The sequence below is a fragment of the Scatophagus argus genome, chromosome 16, assembly GCF_020382885.2.
Source record: "Scatophagus argus isolate fScaArg1 chromosome 16, fScaArg1.pri, whole genome shotgun sequence".
In the NCBI taxonomy this organism is placed as follows: Eukaryota; Metazoa; Chordata; class Actinopteri; family Scatophagidae; genus Scatophagus; species Scatophagus argus.
In genome coordinates, this window is record NC_058508.1 from 15,419,347 (window position 1) to 15,437,675 (window position 18,329).

The window sequence follows — 18,329 nt, forward strand, 5'->3', positions numbered from 1 at the left end:
TTCTTCCCAGACCTTTCCTCCCAGACCCTATTTCCCAGTCACTGAGTAGTCAGGAGAGTTTGTGTGGGAGTGAAACATTCCAGTTTAATATTTGATCCTGACTCAGACCTGGCAAGGGTTGGAGGGAGAAACACAAGCGAAAGAAAAACAGGATAACCACAATGTACAAGTAATACAAGTCTGGTGTCAGTTTTAATGAGTTGGTTCAATACAAATCGGTAAAAAACAGACTTCCTTGCAATACAGACAATTATGTTATTTTCACACAAACACAAGATTTACATGAGGAGCAAAAGAGCGATGCAGTAATTAAATATTTTATACAACCAGGCTCAACTCACAGTGCTGCTGCTTTCCAATATCTTTGTTGAAGAAAGACAAATAGTTACACTAAGTCACACAGAGGAAAACAAATATCCTAACAGTCACTGTACATATAGTAACATGTGAAACCAGCTCATCGGTGCTGTTGTGGAGACTGGAGGAATCTGAAGATGTTGGAAGGTGTCTGAATGCTATGATGGCTGAGGTACCGGACTTGGGGCTGAGGAAAGAGAATGAATTCATTGGTATGTTGACAATTACTGTAATACCTCTCAAAAATGGTGGAGGATGAGACCCGTTTTGTAAACACAGACCAGCCCACACAAATAGCAGAGTCCTTGAAAAGGTCCAGTGAATGTGACCTTCCCATATCTGCTTCGCTCATGTCAGGGCATGTTCATGCTCTCTCTCTCTCTCTCTCTCTCTCTCTCTCTCTCTCTCTCTCCCCTGTGTAAACATATGCAGGATGTCTTCGCTATTATCGACATCATCCTTTCTCACAATTGGTGGTGGCTCCTTCAATGACTCTAGCTGCCTCTTGGCTAGTAACATTACTGCCTGGCTATTTAGCTGGGTGTAGCTTTTTGAGCTGACTGCAAAAAAGTTGGTTATTACATTTTTATTTGGGTCTAAAGCCCTTGCCAGCTCAATCTTTCTACTTCCTTCTTTTCTGGCATCCTGATTTTTGTGCAGATCCTGACATAGCAAGGAAATATGCACCAACATTAGCTTGTAGTTAGTTTAGACCAGTAAATTCAATGAGCACTTTTGACATTTTGTATACAAAAAAATTACTTACTACCTTTTTCATAGGAGGAGGTTTTCATAATGAAACAGGCTACATTTTACAAAAGCAACAATAAAATATGTTTGCTTTTGTCATTTTTAATGGCGAGTATTTTGGTTTTAAATGAAATTTGATTATAATTACTCTGGTGATTGGGCCCCAAAAAGCTTTCTCCCTTTTTCTTACATTCCAATCAGCCTTGTGTATACATGAAAACCGATGGGTTCTTATTAATGTTTAGCAGACCTTCTAACGATGCCAAGTACAGGACTAAACTGCTGCAAGTCTGAATGACTAACATGCACAAACCATTTAGTGTAATAAAAAAAAAACACACCTCTCATTCTTTAAGAGACAGTGATATGCCTCTTCCTATCTTTTATGTTTTATCTGTGGCCAATTCCAGCAAGGACTTACCCACTCCAGTAATGTCCACTGACTCTGCACAGGCCAGAAAGCGAGCCACATGTGGTGAGCAGGAGGTAGGTTTGTCCTGGTTTTCTCTCAGACAGCGCTCAAACTCCACAAATTCCTTGGAACAGTCCTGTCTGATCTTCTGGATCACTGGGCTACCAAACAAAAGAAAAAGTTGGAGGTTATACAGCAATGTTCTTGGAAAAAGTGTGTGTGTGTGTGTGTGTAAGGATGCCTGAGTCAAATAGGAGTGAATGTACAAGTATGTTGTCTTACTGTGATGATGTGCACTGTGCAACCTTCATCTTCAGTTCATGACACTTTTGCTGCCATGTTGATGGGTTGGAGGCCACACACGTCCCATATGCCTCCATTTCCTTATGGCAATACTTTGCCGTGATATCCATAGCAGCCTGCCTGAAAGTTAACAGATGTATGCAAATCAGTCAGTGATCACACAAAGTTCAATGAGAGCCAGCGCCCATCAACTCAATAAAAATCACAAGGAAACGCAACAAAGTAGCGACAAAGTGTCTTTGTGTAGAATCCGTATCTACTTCACTGTTTAGACTAGAGAACACAGTAAATGTAATGTTGACGCGAGCCACTTTTATATTTCTTACATGTTGCTGTTTTAGGTTTATCTGACACGAAGAGGCTGAACAAGGTTATAACGCCGGTGTTCGTACATGTGGAGCCATGTCTATGGGGCAAGCACACAATACACCCCACCCCTTACTATCGTGATAGGATGGAAATACAACATTGTGAACTATTTCTTTAATGTTATTGGTTAAGATTTAAGTCAATCTCACACTCTGAGTACGTCGCTATAATAAAGACGAACCTCTTAAAGGGGTAGCTATTTAATAGCATAATAAAAACATTAACGACAAAATAAATCAGTATTCTGTCAAGAAAACTTCATTATTCACATATTGTATGAAAACTGAACCAAAATAATAAAAAGAACTGTGTGGAAGATGGTAAATGTTTGGTTTATATTCAGTCCAATCGCGCTTTGCCAAGAAAACATTACGTATCTTTGCGTGTTTACGTATGCGGAAGCCACAGAGTTCTAGCGATTCAGTAAACGGACTCTGAAGGCTGGACCGGGCACCTTTCCGTGTGTAGAATCGTATTTTTACCAGCTACAACACGACGGGGTGGTGGTGGATGATAGAGGGGGGCAGAGGAGTGAGCACAATATAATGAACGACGCTAAGAAAGAGGGGAGTATGGCTGCAGGAGGGATCCGGGAGCCGGGTGAGCTCCAAATGGCCCCTTCTGTGAACCACAACCAGCATGACAGCGGCACCGGTGACGAGCTGGTGAGCTCAGTGGCGCTGTATAGGCGAAGGCCCCGGCTGTTACACGGCACCGTCCTCCCATTTCTGGCTGTTCTCTACCCAGGCTGGTTGTACGTGTGGTTAGGAGTGTATGGTGCCACTGAGTATCCGGAGGCAGGCCTCCTAGCGTTAGCTGCTATCGGGATCGCGCACGTCCTCACAGCGCTGTCTGGTTATTGGTCCGTGCATGCGCACTGTTGGCTCACTTGTTCCAAGGTAAACATGAGTAACAATAATAGTGCGAATAATAGTACTCTACTGATGCCTAAACATTTGCTACATGTTTGAACCAGCAGTGACATTTCTGTGTTACTTTCAGTATCAGAGCATCAGTGCGCATTGTCACATTTTTATCTTCATTTTAATATTTGATAATTATTCATATTTATTTATTATTTCTCTGTGACTTGTGGACATGATGCCCATGATTATTTTATTTAAGACACTTTAACAGACATTGGAAGATTGCAGTATTTTCTTTTGGCCAAGTAAGGTGTAAACACCTCTGAATTTCCTCAAGAAAGTTTTACTGGAGGAAAATATATTTTGTAAACATAAAGACAGTTACTGATTGATGAATATGTCATCTGCTCATATATATGCACAGGAACCAGACCCAAACAAAGCTACTCTGGCTAAAGTCATACCCACTCCCAACAACGGTTTTGCTGAACTTGTGGCACTACAGAGGGACCAGGTCAGTTCACATATTACCTCTCAGGATGCTCCTTATCTTAACTGGAAATTCTACAACTTATTTTTTATCTCCATTTGCGATTGTGAAGACACAGTTCCTTGGCAAAATACCAAATGATCTTTCTTGAATGAATATTGTAATTCAGATTTTCTTTGTTTCTATTGTTCTGACCAACAGGACGAGAATGGGGAGAGCATTCTATCTTTTGAGTTTCAGAAGATCCGCTACATATTTGACCACAAAGAGAAGAAATGTTTTCTTCCAATAGCATTTCCCATAAGCCACGCATTGGGCTACTTTCAGTCCTGGCGTGGCTATCAGGAGGAGGCTGAACTCAGAGCTGCAGAAAAGCGCTATGGCACCAATCGTGCCGAGATGGTTGTGCCAGATTTCCTGGAGCTCTTCAGAGAGAGGGCCACAGCTCCATTTTTTGTTTTCCAGGTGTGTGTGGGTGTACGATAATGTTGCTTTATAATTTGAATGTTTTTTGTGTAAATTGACTTGACAATTCTTAATTAATTAAGTGTGTAACAGTGCTTGTATCCATGTGAAGTTATCTGGTGTCTGCCATCCATCAGGTCTTCTGTGTAGGGCTGTGGTGTCTGGATGAGTACTGGTACTACAGTGTTTTCACGCTGTTCATGCTGGTGGCATTCGAGGCCTCTCTTGTCCAGCAACAAATGAGAAATATGTCAGAGATCCGTCGTATGGGAAACAAACCCTACATGATCCAGGTACTCTTCATTAATTTTAAAATTTAGTAAATTCAATTTTAAAGTTAGAAACATTTTGTCTTGCATCTCAAAATTCATTATCAACATTATCAACAAGATATAATATTTCCCATGTATTTAAAACATCCCATATATATTTTATGTGTTTTTGTGGCAGGTATACCGCAACAGGAAGTGGAGACCTATTTCAAGTGATGAGCTCGTCCCTGGTGACATCGTCTCAATAGGTCAGTGTTCTGTCAATAATTTTATGACTTGTCACAGCAAACATCAGATTGACTGTGTTAATCTGTGCTGAAAATGTGTATTCTCTGCTTCACAGGACGGTCGCCTCAGGACAACTTGGTGCCGTGTGATGTGCTGCTACTCAGGGGCCGTTGCATTGTGGATGAGGCCATGCTAACAGGAGAGTCTGTGCCCCAGATGAAGGTTAGATACAAACCAGTATATACATGACAACACTGGAAAGAGTTGAGGGCATAGACTGTAAGTCTCAATTATTTTAAATAGTATGGCCTTGGTCGGGAGTTATTGTAGTTACTACTGACAATATGGTGTGTTCAGGAGCCAGTGGAGGACTTGGACCCAGAGCGAATCCTGGACCTTCAGACAGATTCCCGACTCCATGTCATCTCTGGTGGAACAAAAGTGGTTCAGCATAGTCCCCCTTTAAAGGCCAGTGCTGGACTCAAACGTAAGTGCCAGTTCATCACTTAATTTATTTTTTACCACCAACATGTAATCACTGTTGAATTGGTGAATTCATGTATCTATCACCCACCTTCATCACCTAAACAAGGTGCAAGCTCATTAATCTTCTCTTCAATGTGCAGCTGTGGATAACGGTTGTGTGGCTTATGTACTGAGAACAGGATTCTATACCTCTCAGGTGAGTAAGTTGCTTAGTATGTACGTATAACCCTTTTTTCTCGCCATGCATTTAAGTTTTTGTTTTGATAGCATGTCGTTGTTGGTCACGTTGAGTCATCTGTACTGAATGTGGGTTCAAACTTACTTCCAGGGTAAACTGTTACGGACCATACTCTTTGGTGTGAAGAGAGTTACTGCAAACAACCTGGAGACTTTCATCTTCATCCTCTTCCTCCTTGTGTTTGCAATTGCTGCTGCTGTTTATGTGTGGGTAGAAGGTGAGGATCCAGGAATCATTGCACTTGTTCTAATTCTGGTTTAAAACAGACATTACCGAAGTCAAAGTGGTATTTAAAAGGTGGAAGAGGGGGCATTAGTAATATCTAAATACTATCTTTGTGCTTTTTATTACTCTCTCAGGGACCAAGGATGCTAGCAGGAACCGCTACAAGCTGTTTCTGGAGTGCACACTTATACTTACCTCAGTGGTTCCACCAGAACTCCCTATAGAGCTCTCTCTGGCAGTCAACACGTCTCTCATCGCCCTGGCTAAACTTTGTATGTCTCTCTGTGTTCCTGTCCTGTATGTGTATTGAATATATTTTAAGAGATCTGGACAAGGAAGCTTTATAATACAAAGCATGTACAGCAGTGGTTCATTCAAGTCTTCTTCTTATTCCCCTGCCCAGATGTATTTTGTACAGAGCCCTTCAGGATACCATTTGCAGGGAAAGTGGAGGTTTGTTGTTTTGACAAAACAGGAACACTGACCAGTGACAGTCTGGTGGTACGTGGAGTAGCAGGCCTCAGGTAAACCCTGCCTACCATTCTTAGTATTTTACTTTAAACAGCATAATTTGTGAAGGACAAACACAAAGCATACTATGCTATGAATTAGGTTAGTTAACACTTATACATTTTCACTATGTGGTTGTGTTTAATGACAGGGAAGGAAAGGAGGTGATGCCTGTATCTGAGATCCCAGTTGAGACCCATCGAGTGGTGGCCACCTGTCATTCACTGGTCACTCTGGATGATGGACAGCTGGTTGGAGATCCACTGGAGAAGGCAATGCTGACTGCTGCTGACTGGACCCTCACTAAAGGTACAGAAAAATGGCCTCCACTGAATGCAAAGTACAGGGCAGCTGCAGGCCTGTGAGAGATCATCTGTCATTTTCATATTTGCTTATGTTTATGCCTCATTGACTCTGGAATCTTTGACCAGATGAAAAGGTGTTCTCACGAAGCATCAAAACCCAGGGACTAAAGATCCACCAGCGTTTCCACTTTGCCAGTGCTCTGAAGAGGATGTCGGTCTTAGCCTCCTATGAGAAACTGGGCTCCACGGAACTCTGCTACATCTCAACTGTGAAGGGAGCTCCTGAGACACTCAGAGGAATGGTACAAATGGACAAAATTCTTTATACACACATGCACTACCCTAATCAACTGTACCTACCGGTGTTCTAGCATGGCTGTGGTTGTAGTTTGCAGGATATCCGGCGAATTATGATGAAGTCCATAAGGAAATGTCTCGAGAAGGAGCGAGAGTGCTGGCCTTGGGTTACAAAGAGATGGGACACCTCAGTCACCAGCAGGTTGTTATTTAACTTTTCTTCAAAACTTTCAGATATTGTCTGATCTCTCTGAGTAATCTTGTCTGGAGAGAACGGATTTCGAGCTGGGTCTTTGTGGGTCACATAGGTCCGGGAGATGAGTCGCGATTCTCTGGAGTGTGACTTGCAATTCGCCGGGTTCATGGTTGTGTCCTGCCCCCTCAAGAGTGACAGCAAGGCTGTCATCAGAGAGATCCAGGAAGCATCTCATCATGTAAATAATCTGACAACACAGTTGTTCACTTACATTCAACCATCGTGGTTTTAAAATTGGTAATTCTTCTTCTTCCGCTTTCAGGTGGTGATGATCACAGGGGACAACCCTCTGACAGCATGCCATGTAGCAAGAGAGCTACATTTTATCCAGAAAGAACACACCCTTGTATTGCAGCCAAGTCAAGGTCAGGGTAAGACAAATCATCACTTTACAGAATTACGGAATGGAAGACAATCTCAACAATAAAGGTCTCTAAAGGTCTTTGTAGGAGGCCATTTGCATTAGGTGTTACATGCAAGGACGAAGACAAAGTGCGGTATCGTGTGCCTGATATTATGTTGTTTTCCAGGTGAGTGGCAGTGGGAGTCCATTGATGGCAGTGTGCGTGTACCACTGCCCCCTCCCTCTGTTTCTTCATTCGTGCGACAGTATGACTTGTGTGTAACAGGGGAAGGCTTGGCCAGACTGAACTATGACCCCCAGCTACTTCACAACCTCTTGCCTCACATACGAGTGTTTGCCCGTGTTAGTCCAAAACAGAAGGTGGGTCCCAGATCAGCAGCTACATGTCCCTTGAATCTTGTTTTTTATCCTCTTTAATGAAAAGCTCACTCTAATGTAATGATGTTTTTTTTCTATGAATAACATTTAGCCTACAACATGACATTATGTTGAGGTGAAATAGGAGAGTTAGGCATTGGATAGCAGAAAACGTTTAGCTGTCTGAAACATCAATAGTCAGTGTTTTTTGTCAAAGAGCAAAGGCTTCCTTTTTCACTACTAACACATTGTGATCCATCACAGACGAAGACTATTACCCATTTCTAAAAAGGTTGGACCTGTATGTAAAATAAAATAGAATGTGATAATTTGCTAATCCTTTTTGACATACAACAAAAGACTCATGATTGGATATGATGATTGGGTATGAGGCCTGCCTCCGAATACTCAAAGGCACTGTACATCCTTGAAAGACTGAGTCATTCACAAGCAAGGATGGGGCAAGGATTACCACTTTGTGAAAAACATGATTGCATAAATGATATTACTACATGGGCTTGGGACCACTTTGTAAAACTGTTGTCGGCAAAAACCAGTTTGTCTCGCAGCAAAAAACATTTATTTTAATGAGGGAATACTGCTCATTTTGTCTGGGGAAATTTCTCTGGTAAAGATAGAGGAATCAATATTTTGTATGCCAAATAGATGGTAGTGTATGTAACAGTGTAATAATACATAACAGGAAATTTGAAAGGTGTTTTGGAAGTTATTAACTATAAATATGGTTGTTACAGGAATTTGTCATCACGAGTCTAAAGGGGCTTGGTTATGTGACACTAATGTGCGGTGATGGCACAAATGATGTTGGAGCTCTCAAACATGCTCACATAGGTAAGATTTATCAACCATCAGCACTAAAAGCATGTGTCCCTATGTGTGACCCCACCATTGTGTAGTGATGATTAATTTTTTTCTCAGGTGTTGCTCTGTTAGCCAACGCCCCTGAGCGCATTCCTGAAAAAAAGAAACGGGGAAGAGAAAAGGAGGCGGTCTCAGCAGAATCAAGACCAATGCCAACTGTCAGTTCAGGAGGCAAACTGAGTTCCAGAGCAGCCAGGCAGAGGGTGATGGCCCAGAGAGAAGAGCAGCTCGCAGCACAAAAGGTGTGTGTCTCCAGAAAGGGCCTCCTCATTTATGTCCACACCACCAGTGATTGCACCATTTTAACTTCCTTCCCAGTTACCAATGTTAAGAAATCCAACTATTTATAGCTCAAAAAAGAGAAGAAATGTGATTTGAACTAATAGGGTGATAGTGCATTATGTGCACTGATCTAAACATCAGGGTTTGTTATGCAACAGGAGAGGATCAGTCAAGTCTTGCGGGAACTTGAAGAAGATCAGATACAAGTGGTGAAACTGGGTGATGCCTCCATTGCTGCCCCCTTCACCTCCAAGCTCTCCTCCATACAGTGCAGTGAGTAACACTTGTTTATAATTTGAGTTGTCAAAGATTCACACGTAAAGCTGTTCTCACCAGTGAAACTTCATGTTTTTCCCCTCAAGTCTGCCATGTAATAAAGCAAGGCCGTTGCACTCTGGTGACAACACTCCAAATGTTTAAGATCCTCGCTCTCAACGCACTGGTGCTGGCCTACAGCCAGTCTGTACTCTACCTCGAAGGGGTCAAGTTCAGTGATTTCCAGGCAACCCTGCAGGGCCTGCTCTTGGCCGGATGCTTCCTCTTCATCTCTAGATCAAAGGTCAGAATTTATGCAAAACACAAAGGCTCTGCATATTTCTCATTGATTAGTCTCGTAGGAAGTTAATATTTACTGATTGACTAATCTGCCATAACAAGTGTTTGCTGTTTTTTTTTTCTCTTGTATTTACACAGCCACTGAAAACATTGTCTCACGAGCGGCCCTTACCCAACATCTTTAATCTTTATACGGTGTTGACTGTGCTGCTACAGTTTGCTGTCCACTTCTGTAGTCTGGTATACCTTTACAGAGAGGCACAAAGCAGAAGTCCGCCCAGGTAAATTACAATACGATGGAAAGAAAAGCAGTTCTGCTACAAGTTAAATGTTTTCATGAAAAACATGACATTAATTCATTATAATAACATTTCACTTGTCCTTTTTCTCTTGCAGAGAGGAGCAGTTTGTAGATCTATATAAAGAGTTTGAACCTAGTCTAATTAACAGCACCGTGTATATAATGTCCATGGCCATGCAGATGGCCACCTTTGCCATTAACTACAAGGTACTTATTCTTATTATCATTCGTATTTGTTGTTGCTGTATTTTTTGTAGTATAAGAGACTCACAGCATTGCTTTTTGTGTCCATCAGGGTCACCCGTTCATGGAGTCTCTCAGCGAGAACCGGCCACTACTGTGGAGTATCGCTCTGTCTGGTTTAGCGATTGTTGGACTTCTTACTGGTTCATCACCAGAATTCAATGAACAGTTTGCTCTCGTAGATATTCCAACTGAGGTGAGCTGCCTTTTTTTAACCATTGTTTTGTTGTTATAACAAAGAGCCCTGGATTCCATGCTTGGCTCTTTGCTATAACAACAAAACAATTGTGTATATATATAAATATATATATATTATAATTGTTATAATGATGTACACTTAAAAGTAACCAGCTTCCTGTCTACTTCCTTGCAGTTCAAATTAATCATTGCCCAGGTTCTGGTGGTGGACTTTGTTGTTGCTCTGCTGGTGGATCGTATCCTGCAGTTCCTGCTGGGCAAAGGAACTCTCAGGCTGCCTTCTTGAACTCAGTGCCAACAGTAACCACTGCCCTTACCAACTAAAGAGACTTTGGAGGATGATGATGATGAAAAGTAAAGCTGTTGTGCCATAAACAAGACAGCTGAGACAGTCATGGCGTGCTGTACTGTGCACTCAGTGCATCGCTTCCTTCGTCCTGCTCTGCCCCTCTTTGACCATTTTTATTTCTGTATTTTCATCAGCTCTGTTACAATTCTCTCTCTGTTTTCTTTATAACTATAGATTTTTTTTTCTACATATGTCCTTCTTTCGCCATCTGTCCCTTCTCCTTGATACACAAGGCCATGAAGACAGCAGTATTGAGTGGAGTGTGAGACTGTGTGCCAGTCAGAGTGAAACATACAGGCACACAAAAGGGGCATTCTCCAAGAGAATTGCAAAAAGTGTTGATTTTGTTTTTTTGATTCCTATCCTTGATTTTGTAAAAAGTGGAAAAACATCCTTAACAGACTTATAAAGACTTACAGATATAAAATATGAAGTCTGTCAAGTGTTTTGTCATGTACAACTACTGAAGTGTCTGCATGTGGAAAGGATGGCCATGTTCAGATGGTCATGAATCATCCCATTCCCAGACACAGGTAAGTAAAAACTGATCAGGGTATGAGGATATCATGTAACTGTACAAAGAAAGACATTCATCTAATGAAACTTTGTCTCACGGGTTCACATGTCACTGGTAAAAGCACATGTGCCATCTCATTAACCTTCAGTCAATTGAAGAAAACACTGTGAACTTTGTTTATTTACCAATTGAGCTTAACTGCCCTATGAAACTGTACTATATATGTTTGATATCCATGAAATCCAAAATGTAAATGGTTCTGGCTTTCTCTCAGTGATATAATCTCATATATAGTATTAATGGACTTAAAATGATTTGTTTAACACAACCAAAACTTCAAGAAGAGCAAAACCAAAACATACACACACATACATACACTGAAAATGTACAGTCAATCAGCTGTCATGACATGTTTTCTTAGAAATTGTCCCAGCCTCTCATTAGCAACTGTTAGTAACTGACTGTTATTTTCACTCAATTAATAACAAGAGGCAGACACGCATTTTACATCAAAATGTGATGCATAGGCATTTTCCCATTGTCCAATTTATACAGAGATTAAAAGACTTTATTCTCTTTTACAAAAAAAAAAATAAGAATTTTCTTACTAATCAGGAAAATACTGAATCCTTGTATTTGCAATGGCTCTCCTTTTGGTGAAATGTATATTTTATAGTTAGTAAGCCTATTTTCTGTTAAGGCTTTTTAAAAGGACATGAACATACAGTATCTCTAAAACAGTTGATTTTTTTCTTGATTATTTTGATTTCTTTTCCATTATTCCTTTAAATTTGAATTGTATACTTTTATTTAATGCGTAGTGGTGATTATGAACTAACTTCAACCAGGACACAATTTTGCAGTGTAACACAAATAAATGCTCCAAATAAATGTTAAAAAAATTAAATACTTTTCTTTACTAGAATTAATGCATATATATATCTACTATCTATCTACTTCTCTTGTCAATCCATGGAAGCCTCATCTTCAGGTTCAGGTGTCAGGAAATAGGTCTACACCATAGTAATAATAAGGTAGGGCTGCTTGGAGATCAAGTGCTATATAGAATGACAGAGCGGTTGAGTGCAGGGTATCTATCTATCTATCTATCTATCTATCTATCTATCTATCTATCTATCTATCTATCTATCTATCTATCTATCTATCTATCTATCCGAAAAACCTGTAACATCTTGTCTTCTACGTCTACTGTTTGTAAGACCCTTGGACTACAAATTACACTACATTTCCCATGGTGCTTAGGTGCGTAAAGGGGTTTGGCTTGTTGGGCGCGCGTTGTGAAGAAAACTATTTGAAAGAAAAAATGGCGGAAAAACATTTAGAAGCTGAATCAAACGGGTATGTGGCCTTTTTTTAAACCGTGACGACAACTGATTTAACGTTACATTTACTGAGAAAATACAGCAAAGACTTTTTCAAGTGACGCAAAATTGTTACCCCTGTCTGAACTGTACTCGAAGCAAATAGTTGTCCTGAGCTGTAGCGGTTAACAGTAAATGGCAACCTTTTTAAAGGCAGGGCTAGTAATGAACTGATATTCTTTACATGTAACGTTAACCTTAACTTGTAACCTCACAACTTTTTCTTGCAGTTTGGTGAGTGTTGCTGGTGCTCAGGATGAGGTAACTTTTACATTTGAATTTAAGCTAGGTAAATAACAACACCTGAGCTACTGCTGTATCTAAGAGCTAATCTTGCTGCTGCTATTTTGCTTTATTTCCCACTCTCTGTATAACAAGACCAACTCGGTGAAACAGACATCGAAAAGATGCTCCTCCACAAGCCCCGGCTCAGCTCCCCCACACAAATCTCCCCGCACCGACTTCGCATCATCCACTACACAGACGTCAGATGTCGGGGAAGGCCGTTCAGATACAGACAAACAAGAAATGCAGACAAGTACGGAGGGGCCTTCAAGTCCTACTGTCAGCTCCACTGCACGGAGGAAATCCTGGAGGAGAGCCACCATAAGCCGACGTTCTCTCCCTGCTCTTCTCAACCAGAATCAGGGTGAGATGTCTGGCTTTATTGCATCATGTAATAAGTTTTGTCATAGTGCGTTATTGTTTTCAGTTTAAATGCATATTTACTTGTTTGTTGTAGTTTTGTGCAGGGGCATAAGTGCATCCTTGTCCGACCAAGAGAGGCTCGAGAAATTGATGGAGGCTTCAATGAGGGTGAGTGTGTAGGGTCATAAGTATAGTAGTAATAATAAAATCAAATTGGCGGGGACAGCAGGTTACACTGGCATTGGTTGGTTGAGATGATGGGCTTTTTTCCACTTAAGGTGAATGGGTTGTGTTTAACAGACACATGAGCATGCACTCCAGTACTGACAGCATGGAAACATTGTATACACTGTATTGAAGTAATCATCTGGGTAATCCTTTAGGCATAATAAGTAGACTGTAAGGATCTTGGATCTGTTAGATTAGAGGGGAGCATACAGTTAATTTTAATTAGTCAAAACTAAATTTCTCATTCATCTCTGTCTAATCACCTGCCGTTTGTCTCTAGATGGTAATTGAAAGAACTCAAAACTCGCTGCAGTCGGTGCCAAAAGCCTCACTGGAGACTTTTCATAAACAAGGTTTGTGCTTGAGCTGCTTCGTTTGGTACATATTTTATGCAACTCTTTATCTTAACTGAATGCCCATCATGCAGCAGGGCTGCAACTAACATTTATTTTAATTATTGATTAATCTGCTGACAATTTTCACAATTAATCATTTGAACTGCAAAAGGTTAAAAAAAATGTTAAATGTGCTTATCACAATTTCCCAAAGTCAAAAAATGATGTCTTCAGATTTTTTTCTTTTATCCAACCAACAGTCCCAAACCTAAAGACTGTTGTAAATGACAGAAAAATAAAGCAAATTGTTATACTCAAAAACTAAAACAGCAAATGTTTGACATTTTTGCCTGAAATTTAAATTAATTGATTGTCAGAATAGTTGGCAATTAATTTTCTTTCTCTCTGTTATTCAAGTAATCAGTGCTGCTCTCATATTCAGTCTAAGTAATTTCTTTGTCTGTGTTTTGTATCTTTCTTGGTACAGTTGAGCGCATGCAGAAGGAGTGGGGTCACGTAGCTGAAAGCATTCGCACACGGGGTCGTCAACACCCTGCAAATGCATCCAGGTATTGTAGCTATTTTATTTATGCAGTACTTTGCATGTATTATACTGATTTTGCTTTTGTTTTGCCAACAGATTGGCTTTTTAGATTGCATTTATCTGCATCTGTTATTTGTCTTTGGTTATAGGGATCCTTCAGTGCAAAGAGCCATGCAGAAAGTCCGGCAAGCCATCAACAGGCACATTGTTTTTAATATCACTATAACTAACACAAAATATTCATGCAAACCATAAAGTCAAACTTAAATAACACAGATGGTGTGACCTATCACGTGTTTTAGGCTAAAGGCTGAGAGTGAATCTTGGGAGACACTGTTGAACAAACATCGGAGTAAAGCAGAGGAATTGGAAAGGTGAACATGTGTGCTGTCACTGAGGAATACTGTAGTAATACTATGTTAGAGTAAGTCAGTATTGTCTTGACAGTTTTGTGTCAGTAATGTTTTCTCATTGCAGGAAAGTGGAGCAAGGCCAGGAGACGGGTGTATCGTTAGACTCTACATCTGTGGCTCAGTCCTCACAGTACCATTTCATACAGAGTAAACCTGACTACCACGATCTCCTCTGTAGACAACAGCCCATGCTTCACACAATGGCAATGATTGTATGTTGGAATATTAGAGTTTGATATTATTACTAAAAAAAAAATCATAAATGTCTCCATGGTAGAAATGAATGACTATTTTAGACAAAGCTGAAATCTGTATGGTTTTTACTATATTGTTCTTATATGCCATCTGTATGGTATAATATGAAAGTTGGAAGTGGAAGAAGTGCTGTTAAGATGTGAGAGTAAAACAAAATGGATGCTGCTAATTTACGGCCAGCTAAAATTCTCTTCACAACAAGGAGAAAGAAGCATGTTGTGGAACTGGATCTGCTTTTTTTCCTAACTTAAACTCTCATTGTTGCCTATTTTTTGTTATGAATAATTATTGCTATAGAACATCGCACATTTTCAATGTTTTCTTTAATGGCTCAAATATGAATGCATTTACACCTGTTAAAGAGTTAACATCTGTAATTAATTTATTTTAGTCTGTTATATTATGTAATTGATTATTTCTGTTTTATATGTAGATGGACACTCAGTGCAAGATGGTTAGAGAACTGATGTTCATCAAGGAGCAATCACAGCTATTGGTGAAAGAGACCAGTGGCCGACTGGGTAATGATTTTATTTGTCTTTCATCTTTTCTAGGGAATAATTTCCGTGGAATGAACATTGATAGATTGATTTAACTTTTAATCTAGTTACTTCTTTTTCATACCAGCGGCAGAGGCAGGATTCCAGAATCTTTCTCCTGACCTCATCAGGAAGCTTATTGCAGCACCTTTGTCTTCTGCCACTACATAGTCGTCACCCTGGCTGGAGACAAGCGCAAGCAGTCAGTCATTTAACCCATGGCTATTTAAGACTTCTGTGTGAAGCTCATATGTGTATACTCTCATTTCCTTTACTTGATCCTTGCTGTCTTGTTTTATAACCTAAAGTAAACTCTAATACTATGCTTTCGGTGTCAAATAAAATCATTTCTGTCTGAAGATAGAGCTAGATCAGGTAATGTTTATGTTTGACCAGCAGGTGGCAGTGGCTAGTTATACAAAATTGACAAGCTTCGTGAATGGTACCAGGATTTTTCTGTTCAGCCTTGATTTAGTGCAGTCTCACCTGTAAAACCTGAAACTGTTTGACTCTTAGAATTTAAGGAACAAACAGATGTTTCAGAAACCTTTGCCAGTGTCCAGCAAATCAGTATCGCCTTCCATCCTTCATAAAATACGAGAAAGAAATTTCCATCTCTTGGAGCTAATAATCTGATCTAAAATGATCTGTTGTCTTGAAATATTCAAATATAATAACTATTGCAAACTAAAATTGTTTTGTCTATAAAATCGCTATGATGTAGTGACATTTTGAAGCGCTTTACTTACTAATATTTTTATTACTGTATTTGAAAAGTGACTACAGATTAACAGCACACTTTTAGCGTTTGTGGTGACATTTTCAAAATGTCCCTTTAAACCTGTGAATAAATTTGCTAATTTTTCAATTACAATTGACTTGGACAACAGCAAGCATTAACTATTAACATTGTCAAGCTGTGAGTAATACAGGAGTTTGAATACAGAAGGATTCTAATATGTAGTTTACCTACAGGTTATGTACAGTCCTTTTTAAATGTTCATCCTCAGTCACATTTACTTCCATTTTGGTGCCGCATCTATTTCACTTCATGTTCCCTGACCATTCAGGGGGAGGCCCCTCCCCCACGGTGACTCACCCCCATCTCTTGCATTTGGCTGGGTCAGTGATGCAGAACGAAGCTTTGACATTGTACCAGTCAGTCAAAGCTTTGTTAGCTATCACTCCTATCTCTAGGGCCCATTTACTCATTAATGTTCAGACTTAATTTGTTTCTTTGATGAATAAAGCAAGAAGAAAGACCTCTTGCCCTATTGCAAATAATAAGTGTGAATGACTTCTTCTTTCTGTTCTGTGCTGTTATGATGTCCATTGTGGACTACAGCAAATTTTCCTAGCGATTGTATTCAAGGAGTTGACTAGAGAGCACAGGGACAAGCAAAGAAAAGACAAGCAGGGTTGTGACCGTGAGAGTTGTGAGTAAGGGAGGATGGAGCACAGCGGGAGAGATCGATTCTTATTTAGATGAAAATGAGGCTTGATGCTTGTGGGGTGAGAGGAGGGCAGCTTTAGCATCCAAATGAATACAAGTTTCACAGAAATGATCCTTAACTGAATCACCAACAATAAAAACATGAAGAAGTTGACAAAGCCTCTGACATTGTCTTTTTACTTTCGAGGAAGCTCTCTCTTGATGGTGATAGGCACTGACTTTGAGGTCAGATGGTAACTCCCCCTGCAGCTCCTCTTAAAATTGTAAACTGTTGCGTCAAACCAGAACTGCTCAAAGTGGGTCCTGGGTTCAGTTTGGCCTGCCAGGTGTTTATTAATAACTAATTAAAAAATATAATAATATGCTTATGATGTTTTTTGTGAGGTAAAAAAAAATGTAAATATGTAGGATCCCTAATTCTTAATATTTTTTCATAACCTGAACACAACAGGTAGGATTATACTTGGTGCAGGAAGTCAGTCAGCTAAGGGAGCTTGGGAACCTTGTGTCATTTTGCATCTTTAATACGATTGTAATACAATATCATACAATAGTCACTTACCTTTGGCTCAGGGCCCACCATTCATTTTCAGTTTTGGACCTCAAAGGGAAAAAGTTAAGGCACCCATACTTTAAACAACATCAATGACCCTGGTAAAAGGCATGTTAGAAGTTATTCCTTAAGTGTTTGATTTGGATGCAGTGAACATTTGGATAAAGGTGTTGGGCGTAACCACACTCTGTGTTCCCTGTTAATAGGCTATATTACAGAGAAAGAAAAGGTGTGTTCTTTTTTCCATTGTATATGTAATAATATTTTACTTTTCTTCTTAAAACCTGATGTTTGTACGACTGGACGTTTGGTTGTAGTATGGATGCATTTTTAAGGGGCTAAAATCCACCACTTGGTATACCCACAGGGAAACCTGAATTGTGACTTGTTCTCTTAGTGTATTCACATGCAAAGAACAATTAGTGTTTAGGTTTACTGTATTCTCCATTGTTGTTGTCTCTAACTTTAGATTGATTAGCTACAGATTGTAGTAGATGGATGTGTGGAGAGTCAGCATAAACCATTGCCAGTTTGGGCCTACTCTCTCATGCACACCCATCATCTCTTCTCAGCACAGCAAGGCTGACTCCAGCTCTCCTCCACATCCATTCAGTCAGCCATTCGTCTTGGAAAGCTGTCTCTCTGATCTGAGTGATAAACTACAGCAGAATTGCCTAGTTTGCAAAAAGCAAGGACACTTGTTTTCAATCTGTGCTGTCAACATTTTCATACTGAAAACTGATGGGATGTTTCATTCATCTGGGGTTTAGGACAAAATAATATTCTTAGGCTGGGCTGTTGTGCTTTGATGTTGACTATTGCTGTTGAAATTACCACAATTTGCCTGCATAGCTGGTTTGACTTTTAGACACAACTTATTAAAAACACTGACTGAAAGAAAAGAAGAAAAAATCAAGTCATTTTCATTACTCCCTTTTCTCCTGTTCAACCCACAGAAATATCCACTTCAAAGTTGGTGTTTAGAAATGCATTCTTTTAGGTAGGTGCTCTCACCTGGTATTGATGAGGACATTTGTTATAACCAGTTATAATAGGACAAACAATGGTGATGACGTAAGGGGGCTATCCATTTGTTAAGGCC

General features: G+C 39.9%; 3 protein-coding genes across 4 annotated transcripts; 2 read left to right on the forward strand and 1 right to left on the reverse strand.

Annotated features, from left to right (window-relative positions):
• Positions 1-167: 167 nt before the first annotated feature.
• Positions 168-2,276, reverse strand: LOC124072946 (coiled-coil-helix-coiled-coil-helix domain-containing protein 5). Its single transcript, XM_046414749.1, has 4 exons — positions 2,149-2,276; positions 1,802-1,942; positions 1,529-1,680; positions 168-544 (listed from the first exon to the last, which is right to left on the reverse strand). Coding segments are annotated over exons 1-4 (324 nt in total). The 5' UTR covers positions 2,151-2,276; the 3' UTR covers positions 168-515.
• Positions 2,277-2,574: 298 nt separating this feature from the next.
• On the forward strand, positions 2,575-10,789 carry atp13a1 (ATPase 13A1). 2 transcript variants are annotated; one of them, XM_046414707.1, is made up of 25 exons: positions 2,575-3,090; positions 3,482-3,571; positions 3,749-4,012; positions 4,150-4,305; positions 4,463-4,532; positions 4,628-4,734; positions 4,870-4,999; positions 5,139-5,194; positions 5,327-5,453; positions 5,596-5,733; positions 5,865-5,985; positions 6,123-6,280; positions 6,403-6,578; positions 6,665-6,775; positions 6,882-7,007; positions 7,092-7,194; positions 7,360-7,553; positions 8,306-8,402; positions 8,490-8,674; positions 8,873-8,987; positions 9,077-9,273; positions 9,408-9,550; positions 9,666-9,777; positions 9,866-10,009; positions 10,187-10,789. In XM_046414707.1, the coding sequence occupies exons 1-25, from the start codon at positions 2,737-2,739 to the stop codon at positions 10,295-10,297; spliced, it is 3,585 nt and encodes a 1,194-aa protein (XP_046270663.1). In that variant the 5' UTR covers positions 2,575-2,736; the 3' UTR covers positions 10,298-10,789. The 2 variants fall into 2 exon arrangements, with proteins under 2 accessions (XP_046270663.1, XP_046270662.1); XM_046414706.1 differs by having other exon boundaries at positions 2,576-3,090; positions 7,092-7,200.
• Positions 10,790-12,107: 1,318 nt separating this feature from the next.
• On the forward strand, positions 12,108-15,584 carry LOC124072940 (kinetochore-associated protein DSN1 homolog). Its single transcript, XM_046414742.1, has 11 exons — positions 12,108-12,236; positions 12,490-12,520; positions 12,638-12,908; positions 13,002-13,075; positions 13,416-13,488; positions 13,958-14,039; positions 14,164-14,214; positions 14,317-14,388; positions 14,492-14,639; positions 15,116-15,203; positions 15,310-15,584. Exons 1-11 carry the CDS (start codon positions 12,130-12,132, stop codon positions 15,390-15,392), a joined length of 1,080 nt encoding a protein of 359 aa, XP_046270698.1. The 5' UTR covers positions 12,108-12,129; the 3' UTR covers positions 15,393-15,584.
• The last annotated feature ends 2,745 nt before the right edge of the window (positions 15,585-18,329 follow it).